The following is an 11259-nucleotide window of genomic DNA, read 5'->3' on the forward strand; positions in this document are numbered from 1 at the left end:
GCTCCTCGACCCGGAAGTGCATGGAGCCGGCTTCCGGAGTCCTCCCACCCCGCCCGTTGGCGGGAACCACTGGGACCAGGGAGGGGAAGAAAGACCTGCGGTGGGAGAGCCGCTCCCTGAGCTTGGGGATCTCGAGGCTTTGGAAACACTGTTTAATGTGTTATCACCGTCCAAAGAGACAAGCTTCTTGGAAGAACTTGAGGTGTCTAAGTTCCCGCCTTTGGGCTGTTCTGGGACTGCCCCCCCCATCGGGGAGCTGGTACAGTCCGGCCCTCCGCCCGTCGCCCAGGGCGAATGGGAGCGGAAGCCTGGCACACCTAGGGTCCCGCCCCCAGCCAGGGTCCCGCCCCGTGCAATGGCCCTGCCCCCAGCCCGGGTCCCGCTCCAAGCGGCGCCCCCGCCCCGCCCTCCCGCCACCCCCCTCCCATCCCTCAGACCCCAAGCGTGAGCTGCGGAGAGCCGGGCCGGGACGGCCAGGTGGCGCTCCAGGGAAGAGTAGCTTTGTGCCGTCCGTTCACTCCGACCAAACACTGATGGACCCTCTGCGCGGGCTCCGCCAGGCGCTGGGCACAGCGAGGACGATTCCCCAGTCCCGTGTCCCATCTTGTCCAGACACAGTAAACACTGAACGCTGCGAATCACTGCGCCGCGTGGTGTGTGAGAAGCTGATTCGTGCTCTGATAAAAAGAGCAGAGTCCGGGGCTCCAGAGGCAGGAGGACTGGCCAGTGGTAGTTAGCGGGTGAGGATGGACCCGGCCGAGACGTCATGGCGGAGGGAGCAGCCGTGGGGAGAGCTCGGAGAAGCTGCCGGGGCCACAGAAGGGAGGCCCGCGAAGTGGGCCCGGGCGGGGAGCGGCACGCGGGGGTCCTGAGCAGGGCGACAGGCGCTGGCTGATAGCATCCCCCGGGCGGCAGCGGGTGAACCGAATGGAGCAGCGGGGGCGGGCCCGGGGGACCAGTGGGGAGGCCTCTTTGGCTAAAACCCCCTTCAGGGACCGCCGTGGTGCCGGCTGGGGTGGGGCAGCGCAGGTGCAGGAAGCGATCCGCTCCTGGTAGATTCTGAAGACAGAACCGAGGGGGGGGGTGTTGAGGAGTTGATTGTGAGATGCCAGGTAAAAGGGGAAACCAGGAAGGGTTCCTGGAAGCCAGGGGAAGAAGGCGCATCCAGGAGGACGCCTGTGTGGAGCGAGGTGGGAGTCACCGGTGACCCGGAGGATAGCAGCGCTGGGGGGCGGGGCAGCTGGAGACGGTTTAACGAGAAGACAGCAGAGTGATGGCCGGCGAGCACCAAGCAGGAAACAAAAGTGGAGGCAGCTGGGAAGGAGCCCACCGAGAGAAGGTTGTTTTGTTTTTTCTGTTTACGAGGGGAGAAATAACCCGCGTGCTTACAGGCTCCGGAAAGGACTTTGCAGAAAGGAAGAATGGATGGTGCCAGCGAGGTGAGGGACTCTGGAGGGAATCTTCTCTGTGGGTGCGCGCGCGCGCGCGCCCGCGCGCGGCGCTGGCACAGCATAGTACCTCTTGGGTGTCACCCAGGCCAGGACACTTTGGCTCTCAGCGTAAGTATGGATCTTGTGACCTCGGTAGAGTTTCTCAATCTCTCTGTGCCTCGTTGGCTATAAAATAGTGATGTTGAGGGCTGGATGGGTGGGGTCCAGCATGGTAAACACCCTGCACCAGACACCTCCCCCTCTCTCTCAGCTTGGTCTCAGCAAGTGTCGGCCCTTCTGCACACACATGCCTACCTGCCAAAGACCACTAGAGATGAGGACACCGCCCAGCAGAGGATCCCAAATCTAGGTGGGTGGGAGCATGCCACTAAAGCTCCTGGGAAGGAGTTGGACAAGCAGCGTGGAGCCCCCTTGGAGCTGGATCAGCCCCTCCCACCCTCATCTGCAGCTGCTCTTGGGGCCTGCTGGAAGATTGTCATAATAAACACATGCAGGGCTTCCCTGGTGGCGCAGTGGTTAAGAATCTGCCTGCCAATGCAGGGGACACGGGTTTGAGCCCTGGTCCAGGAAGATCCCACATGCTGCGGAGCAACTAAGCCCGTGCACCACAACTACTGAGCCCGCGTGCCACAACTACTGAAGCCTGCATGCCTAGAGGCCATGCTCCGCCACAAGAGAAGCCACCGCAATGAGAAGCCCGCACACCGCAACGAAGAGTAACCCCCACTCGCCACAACTAGAGAAAGCCCGCGCGCAGCAACGAAGACCCAACGCAGCCTAAAACAAATAAATAAAAAGAGAGAGAGAGAGAGAAAAAAACCCTGTGCCTTGCAGCCCTCACTGGGTCCTGGTGCATGCTGGCACACCCTGCTCCTGCCCCTCGCAGGCCCAGGCAGGCCCAGACACAGGATGCACGCTCCTGTCCTCGTGTGCACAGGAGGGTGGAGCTGGACAGGGAGCTCCCTTGGTTCTGTCCAGCCCAGGTTAGCCCTGTCCCCTGCCATCAGTCCTGCACAAACACACAGGGCCAGAGCCACAGAAAGGAGACAGGCAGGGCTGTGATCCCTGACTTAGGAAGGCAGGTATATCAGTGTCCTAGGGCAGCCATAACAAATGACCACAGACTGGAGGGCTTAAAACCACAAATTTCTTCTCTCACAGTCCAGGAGGCCAGAAGTCCAAAATCTAGGTTGACAGCTGTGCTTTCTCTGAAATCTGTAGAGGGAATCCTTTGTTTCCGCTTCTGGTTTTTGATCCTTCAGTCTTCCGTGGCTTATGGCAGCATCACCCCAATCTCTGCCTCGGTCTTCATATGGCCTCCCTCCCTGTGTGTCCCTGTGTACCTTTCTTAAAAGCACACAGGTCTTTGGATTTAGGACCCACTCAGATAATCCAGGATGACCTCATCAAGCTGCAAAGACCCTTTTTCCAAGTAAGGTAACATTCACAGGGTCTAGGCATTTGGATAGAACATATCTTTTTGAGGGACCACCATTCAATACACTTCAGAGGGTGATGAAGGGTGCATTTGGAACCAGCAGGACCGGGGGGCTCTGCTGGAGGCCGTTCCATTAGGGCCAGGCAGGAACTGGGAGTCAGCCTGCCTTCTGGCCCGTCCCTGTCCCCGAATCCCAGACTTCTCCCCTCCAAACCTCTGCCTGTCTGCCCACCCCCAACCATGCCCAGTCCTGAAGGTGCAGGCGCTGCCCACAGCGGGCCACACCCAACACCCTGCACTTGAACTTCCCTACTCAGGCTTCATGCTCCTGAGGTCCGAGGCAGGGTCAGATGCCTCCCTGGAGGCCCACACTTAGCCACCTGGGCAAGTTCTGAAGGAAGAAATGAAATGACCAAGATGGTGGGAAGGGTGCAGGAGGGGCCCACACTAGTTTCGTGGCAACTGGTGGGCTCCAGCCCAGGCTTATGTGGGCTCCGGGGAGGACAAGGAGTGGGGTGGTGAGCTGGGGGGCAGGAGGGCTGCAGGAGAGCAGCCGGGGGGGCTGATGCTGAGGAGGTACTGTCCCTGGGCCAAGTCGGGGGCACAGGGGCCCTTTGTAGCTGCCTGGAGCCGGGAGAATGGGGTCCTCCAGGGAGGGCCAGGCTCTGAGGCAGGTGCCAGAGACTCTGGTTGACTTGAGGGAGGTGGGCAAACGGGGGAGTTCTTACTTACTTTGGAGGGGACACAAAGGTCTTAAGAGGACCTTAACCCTAACCCTAACTCTCCAGACTGGACAGTGGAGAACAGAAGGGGCTCGGGCACCTCTCTGCCTGATTAGGGGTCCGGATGACCCATGATTCCGCCTCAGGGAGGCTGCGAGGGGAGTGTGAAGAGAAGGGGCCAGGGCCACGACTCCCCTGGCTGCCTCCTTGGGGCTACACCAGGAATGGATGACTCCAGATCAGAAATGCTCCGTTCCCTTGGTTTCTACATTTTCAATGCCCGGACAGGACAGGGCAGAGGACGAGGGCAAGCTGCCGAGGGCCCTGCGCCCCGTGCCCTGGCCCCTCCGGACAGGAGCGACCAGGAGTCCCCAGGGACGGCCCGCGGGCGTCGCGGGTCAAACCAGGCAGAAGCGGAGCCCCCTCCACGCCAGCCAGACCGCCCCAGAGTGGGTGCAGGAGGCGCAGGCAGTAGGTGGTCGCGAGTGCACGGGCCGGCTTACGTGGGCCGGAGCCCGGCTTTCCCGGGCAGGGGCCCGGCTCGCGCGGCCTGCGGGCGCCGAAGCGCCCGGGCTGTTCCACCGCCGGGGCCGGCGGGGGTAGCGCCTCGGGTCGTACCACCTGCCCCGGCCGGCGGGGGAGCTGCCCCGGGCGCCAGGCGGCGACGCGGCGCCCACAGGCCCCGCCCGGCAGGTGGCGGCCCCGCCCAGAGGCCGACGTGCGGAGAGGAACGCGCCGGCCGCGCCCGCAAGGCGCCGCGCGACGGTGGGCGTGGCGTCCCGTCCCCGGCTCGCACACAGTGGCTGCGGCGCGGCAGGGCGGGCCCGGCTCGCCCGACCATTGGCTGCGGGACCTGTATATTTGCATACGGGCCGGGCGCCTAGCGCGGAGCCGGCGGGGGCGCGAGGGGGCCGCGGCCGCCGCCGAAGTTGAGCAGAAAGCCGGCGACGGCCCCGTGCCGGGGTCGCAGGTGACGCTCGAGGGGTCCCAGGCCGGCGGGCGGGAGCTCGGGCCGGGCAAGGCAGCGGGATCGGACAGCCAAGTTGGAGGGGAGGGAAGGGTCGGGGGCGCGGGACGACCCCTCCGCCCGCACGGCGGTCCCTCCAGGCGCAGGGCAGCCACTGCCCACCGCACACTGCGCTGCTCCGGACCCACTGTGCGTGTGACAGCGGCTGATCTGTCTCTGGGCTGCGCGACCGCCCCGTCCTCTCTGTGACCCTGCGGGGCAGGGGACGGCCACATCGGGTCAGAGGGCGCGCGCCAAGGCGGGTGGTGGGCAAAGGCGCCCCATGGACTGGGTGTGCTTTTCTGCGCCCAGCAGTGGGCCGAGGGAAAACGGGGGAGATTCAGGGAACTTCGCTGTCCTCCGCACGAGGGGGCTCAGGTTGGACCAGATGCCCTCTTGGAGGGAACTCTCTTTCCCTTGTGTGTCTCAGGGTGTCAGGATGTGCAGGGTTCCTGGGACCGCCTTCCCGATGTCGCCAAGCTTAAGGCAGTCCTGGGCAGGCACGGGTGCCGGGGTTCGACCCTTGGACGTTGGGACAAGGACCTCCAGAACCAGCCTCTTGAGGGCTACCTCTGGGGACTTCCTTGAGGACAGTGGTGACAGATTTGACTTTTCTGTGCACTCTGCCACTTCAGCGAGGCCGCTAAGGGAGTCGGGGCTCTGAAGACCCTTTTGTGGTACCCCTGACACACCCTCCCAGGGGCGGGGGCTCCTGGAGGCCCGCTTTCACTGTTGGGGATTCTCGAGTTCACCGTGAAAATCCTGTGGTTGTGGAGCCAGCCCAGAGCAGCCTCTGGGTCTGCAGACGCCAGGAGGCCAGCAGCAGGCTCTGTCCCCTCTCCCAGCTGGTGGGGGCTGATGGCTGGAGCAGCCTGGTAGGGAGGCAGGCTTAGACGGGGCCTGCCTTGTGTGGACTCGGACTCCCCTTTGGAGGGACCCTGTCCTAACTGATGGTCGATGGGGTGTGCGAATGTCGCACCCAGCAGGCTTGGCAGGGCCAGGTTCTGCAGGTGGCAGGGAGGCTGCTGGTGGCTTTGGGGTTGAGCACCAACAGCTGATCTGCTGCCACTGGGCACTGACTTACTGTGGGCACAGCCATCTGTGAACCCTGGTGGCTCAGCCAGCCCTGGAGGGCCCTGCTGTGCAGGGCGGGGGGCAAGCAGGAACTCTGAGGCCAGTCGGGGCACCAGTGCCTTCCCCCCAACACAGTCTGGCCCTGCAGAGCCTCAGTGAGGATGGCTGCCCGGTACTCACAGCAGGCAGGGTCCTGCCCTGCCATCCACTGGTTTGATGGGAGCTGGGCCTTTCCTCACCTCAGCACATTTCACATCATTGTTTTCAAAGTACAGTTTAAAACTCAAAAGTAAACTTTTCAGCAACTCAAGGATTTGCTTAGTGATCTGAAGCACGTCTGGCAACTTTCGGGGGGTGTGGAATTTTGTTCACCTGGAACAGCCTCAGAGGAACGTTCTGCCTGAGGACCCTCTCTGAGCTGGAGAAGAGAGCTGTCAGCGTCCTCAGAGCCAGCCTCAGGCCAGGGGCGGGTCCCTGCCAGTGACTTCAGAAGGAATGGGTGTTCCCTGAAAACAGACACGGAGAACAGGGGGCATAAGTCTGCCCAGTTCTGTGTCTGCCGCCCTTTGGGGAGTGGGGAAGCCCACGACACTGGGAAGGGCATGGGCTGGTCCTCCCCTTTCCCGTGTGTGTAGGGTGGTCCCTGGATGGCACTTGGCCTTGCCCCCTGCTGGCCTACATGCTCAGCTTGGGAGATGACGCCGTGCTAAGGCTCAGGGCTGGTGCCCAGCGGTCCATCCAACCCTCTGGAGCACAGGTGGGGGCTACAGGTGAAGGGAGCAGGCCCCTCGGACAGTCCCCAGTCCTCCCACCCAGGGCAAGGCCTGACTAGCCCGTGCACTCTGGGCTGCACCCTGTGTGGCTTGTACTTGGCCCTATCTGCGGTCACAGGTCAGGCAGGAGTGTGGACAGGTGAGGGGATGGGCTGGGGGCTCCACAGAGGAAGCCGGGGCCAGATCCCTTTTGTCACCAGGCCTGTGCAGCCACTCCCATCCCTACTGCAGCTCAGGCAGGAGGTACCGGCTCCTGGTTACTCCCATAAGCCGTGCGCTTGGTGGTTTCCTTGCTTCTTGCACTCAGGACTTCACGTCCCCTACTGTCGGCCCCAAAGGAAGTGGGGAATACCAGGCCTGGCTCAGGGGCCACCCCAGAAGAAGGCTGAGTCCATCCCAAAGTTGCCCGCCCCAAAACTAAGCACGAAGACCCCTGTGATCTAGGCTGTCCCGCCCCCTGTTCCTCCATACGCATGGCTGCACCCAAGCCTCAGAGCCCCCCAGGCTCTGACTGGCGGAGCTCTCCCATCCTAGCCACAGCTCTCTAAGCTGGGAGCCTGTGGCCCACCCCAGGACCAGGGCTGTGATTTGGACCTCGCCCTGCCCCAATTTCAAGGCTGCAGGCATGCAGCTGAGGCTTCATGCCCACCTGGGGAGCGGAGGTGGGCGGCACACCCTCCAGGGGCCAGCAAAGCTCCCTGGGCCTCGCAGACCCAGGAGTCCCCGCAAGCTCTCAGACTCAGGAAACCTGATGGACGGGTCTAGCGTGTCCTTGAGTCCTCATATCCAGGAGCCACCCCAGAGGGGGCAGCGCTTTCTGCTGCTGGTGGGGAGCAGGCCAGAGAGGGAAGCCAGGTGGGGGAGAGGTCCAGACAGAAACCCAGGTCAGTGCTGAGGCTGCTTCAGGCGCCCAGCACCACTCCAACCCCAGGCTCAGGTTGCCAAGGAGAGGACCCCCCCGCCCCCCCTCTCCGCACACCAACAGGGAAGGGCCACCCCCCCAGGGGGGTGGGTGGACACAGCAGCCTGAAATGTGAGCCCCTGGGAGCTCCAGCTTTAGACCAACTGATGACTGGTCACTGGGAAACCCCCATCTCAGGATCTTTGGCTGCTGCCAGCCCCAGGCAGCTCAGGGGACTAACCAGAGACCCCACAGACCCTGCCCAGTGCAGCCTCGGGACACGCTTAAGCCACGTGGGGCAGTTTATTGAGGTTTTAGTGTCGGGGTAGGAAGGCAGCACACACGCGTGCGTGCGCGCGCGCGCACCTGCACACACATGGACGTGGGGGAGGATACCTCCCGCACGCAAGCACATACCTACAGGCTGAACACAGGGTGGTCTGTGCACCTCCCTTCCCCAGCAAGGAGCTGTGGCCTTTGGGGCCTAGTGGTTTCTGGGCTGGCCACGCCCCATGCTTCTCCAGGGGTCTGGGCAGATTTGACAAGGACTAGGGCGAGAGTCCTCAGCCTTCCCCTGCCCCCTGCAGCAGAAACCCAGGGCTCCAAGGAGTCCCATCTCAGACCCAGGGTACCAGGGCTTCCCACTGCATGGTGGAAGGAGTCCTCTGTGACCCCGAGCTCGCCTTCTGTCATCCAGGCTGGGCTGGCCTTGGCTGCCCTTGCTCGTGTCATCAGAGCCCAGGGCTGGGCTGGCACTGGACGTCCACTCTGGGGCGAGAGCCGCTACCTCCAGGAGTTCTGCGTCATGGGGGTGACTGTGGGGAAGACATGGGCTGAGAGGGCTGCGGGGGCCACAGAAGGACCTCGTCCCACCCAGAGTCGGGGAGACAGACATACTCTCTGGGCTCAGGCAGGACACTAGGGCTGGACTCTGGGGGGCTCCCGGGAGGGGCTCTTCTCTGGACGGAGGCAGAAGATCCTGTGGGAAGAGCGGGTCAGCTCGGAGCTGGGCTGGGCCCCCCACCGACCTGGCCACCCTCCAGAACCGCTCTGACCTGCGTGCCAGGGGGGGCCCCGTCCGGCCGTGGGGGTGGGGACAGCGCAGCCCCCGTCTGCTGGATGAACTGCTGCAGGTTACACTGACGCAGCTCGCGGTTCAGCTCCTCCAGCTCCTGGGCCTGGGCCTAGGGCACACGGGACCCTCAGAGGCGCACGGGACCCTCAGAGGCACACGGGACCCTCAGAGCCGCACGGCCTCACGCTCTCCCTCGTCTGATCCTGAGACCGACACCCAAATCCACCCTGCGATGCAGGAACTGGCAGGGCTGCGGGGTCCTGCGGGCTCACCTGCAGGGCGTGCTCAGCAGCCTCCAGAGCCCTGCCCACCAGGGCAAGGCTGCCCTGCACCTCCACACTCTGCCGCTCCTGGGCGGCCAGGTCCTGGCGCAGGCGTTCTGCGACAGACGCTGTGGGCGAGGGGGGCCCAGGGGCCTCTGCGGCCACAAGTAACTCGGCCTCCAGGGCGCGGGTCTGGGCGTCCAGGGCCTGCAGCCGAGCGGCATGCTCGGCCGTGGCCGCGCTCAGCGCCTGCAGGCGGGCCTGCCCCTCGCGCTCCCGGGCCCGCTCCCGCCGCAGCTCCTGCTCCCAGAAGGCCTCCTGGCCCAGCTCCGCTGCGTTCCTGCGCACCCTTTGCTCCAAGCCCTGCAGGTCGGCGCAGCAGCCCGGTATTGGTGCTGCGGGACCCATGGGCTCGGGTGGCACAGGGCCGGGGGCCAGCCCAGGGAAGCCCAGGCTGAAGGTCAGTGCTCTGCAGGGCTCACGGTCCAGTGCTGGTCGAGGCTTTGGGGGAAGGCTAGCTCGGATTGGGCAGCGCTCAGGGGGAGGGCAGCTGTCCGAGGAGGGCCTCCCAGCGAGGCTGGGTCCTGTCCGCCTCAGGACAAACTGGACATCGCTGGCAAACTGTCCACAGGTCGCCTGGGCACCCACTGGACACTCCTGGGGTAGCAGCTGCCGTTCCTTCTCTCTGAGACGCTGCACAAGCACAAAGCGGCCTGTCTGGCCTGTAGTAGGGGAGAAGGGTCAGTCAGCCCACATCCCTTACCGTCTGTCCACCTGGCTTGCGCAGTTGGGGGAAGGCAAGAGGGGACAGCAACAGCCCCACCCTCCTTGGGGCACCCCAGGTGCACCCGCTGGGCCATCCGTGCTTCAGGGGACTCACCTATCGCTTGGGCCAGTGCGATGACCACTTCCTGACAGGTGGTCTGCTCTGAAACCCCACAGACCACACGCTGGATGCCATCCACCCACACCTTCAGCTCCATGGCCGCCAGCCCTGAGAGCATCCCTGTCCTGCAGGGAGGGTGAAGGCCACAGGGTCAGGCCCTGCCTGGCCCCAACACAGCCTGGCCCCGCTCTTCCTCCTTGAGGCCTGCCCCTCACCCCCTGAACTGGCTCAGGACTGCTGCCCCTCAGCGTCTGCTGCCCAGCCCCACCTGCAGGCCGCGCATTCCTGGGGGTGGGGTAGCAAAGACCAGTGCCCCCCAAAGCGGGAACCAGTGTGCCCTCCCGCAGCTCTCGGAGGCTTCCCCACTTCCCAGCCTGCTCTCGCCCCGCCCCACTCCCGGAACAAGGCAAATCATTAACCAGACCCAGCCACCTGGCTCGGAGGGTACAGCCCCTCCCGCGGGGCGTCCGCGCGCAGACCTCGGCCCTCCGGACCCACCGCACCCGGCACGGGCGGCGCCTCCCCACTCCCGCCCGTCCCCGCGATCGCCGCGAGGCCGCTGTCCCCGCCCGGGGCGGGTGCAGGTGCGGCGCGGCCCCCACGCCGGCCCGGCTTGCGCCCCTCCGTCGGAGTCCCCGTCCGGGGCCGCGCCCTGCGCTCTGGAAGCTCCGGGGCCCGGCGCGGCTCACCTGGACGCTCGCCTGCCTCCGGAATCCGGACGCGAACTGGCCGCTGCCAGGCGCCGGGCGCCGCCGCAACCTGCCGCCTACAGCGCCGCGGGAGCGCCCCGGCCCGCCACCCCATTGGCCCACGGCCGGCGCGCCCCGCCCCGCACACTTCCATTGGCTCTTCGGCGCGCACTGCCCGCCCCGTGCCGACGCCCATTAGCCACCTACTCTGAGCCTCGCCCCTGGCCCTCCCCATTGGCTCCCCTCCCGCCCCGCCCCCGGAGGCGCCCAGGTGTGGGCGGGGCTCCGGGTAGCTGAGGGGCGGACAGAACTCGGGTCCACGCACGCCCCAAGCCCGAAAACAACACGGAAGCGCGTCCCAGACCGCAGTCGCAGGCGGCGCGAGGGGCAGGTGCCTGGCCACGATCCACAACTGACTTCCGCAGAAGCCTCCCAGTCTGATGAGCCTCCCGCCTAGGGAGGGGGCGCCGGCCTGGGACCCCGCGAGCCCGGCCTGCGCCCAGAGGAGCCGCGGGGCCAGAAACGCCCCTTCCCCGGCCTGATGGGCCCGCGTCGGAACGCACAGGGGTCGGGGGCTCTTAGCGGGAGGTAGTGGAGCTGGTTGGCCGCTGCTCCTCTCTGGCTGCTGCCAGGCTGACGATCCTGGTGGGTGAGGGGGCTGCCCAGAGGTTGCCTGGGACAAAGGCCCTGGACTCTTTGTCTGAGATTCCTTCCCCCCACCCTTTCCTGCCCTCAGTGGGGCCCAATGCCTGCCCAAGCTATGGACACGCTCCTGCACCAGGCCAGTCCTGCTCTCCTGCCAGGAGACCCCAAGCCAGCGCGGCAGCCAGGGCCCCTCGTAGCCTCAGTGCTATCTGTGTGGCCCAGCAGCAAGGGCATCCAGAGCCTGTACTCGCCCAATCAGACTGGGCCATGGGCGGGGGGGGGGGGGGGGGGGGGGGGGGGGCGGGTCCTCCTTCCCGCCACAAACCCCACCAAGAG

General features: G+C 65.2%; 2 protein-coding genes across 3 annotated transcripts in view; one reads left to right on the forward strand and one right to left on the reverse strand.

Annotated features, from left to right (window-relative positions):
- Positions 1–4491: 4491 nt before the first annotated feature.
- Positions 4492–11259, forward strand: part of LOC112066995 (lamin tail domain-containing protein 2) — a 12716-nt gene continuing 5948 nt past the window's right edge. The window contains exon 1 of the mRNA XM_055083176.1: positions 4492–4581. The gene's annotated coding sequence lies outside the window, so the exon portion shown is untranslated. The remainder of the gene's footprint in view (positions 4582–11259) is intronic.
- On the reverse strand, positions 7673–11178 carry RASSF7 (Ras association domain family member 7). Of its 2 annotated transcripts, XM_007108656.4 has the most exons (6): positions 10279–11178; positions 9584–9714; positions 8713–9425; positions 8421–8549; positions 8263–8344; positions 7673–8180 (listed from the first exon to the last, which is right to left on the reverse strand). In XM_007108656.4, the coding sequence occupies exons 2-6, from the start codon at positions 9705–9707 to the stop codon at positions 8149–8151; spliced, it is 1080 nt and encodes a 359-aa protein (XP_007108718.2). In that variant the 5' UTR covers positions 9708–9714; positions 10279–11178; the 3' UTR covers positions 7673–8148. The 2 variants fall into 2 exon arrangements, with proteins under 2 accessions (XP_007108718.2, XP_054939155.1); XM_055083180.1 differs by having other exon boundaries at positions 9584–11178.

Source organism: Physeter macrocephalus, unplaced genomic scaffold (assembly GCF_002837175.3).
Source record: "Physeter macrocephalus isolate SW-GA unplaced genomic scaffold, ASM283717v5 random_659, whole genome shotgun sequence".
NCBI lineage: Eukaryota > Metazoa > Chordata > Mammalia > Artiodactyla > Physeteridae > Physeter > Physeter macrocephalus.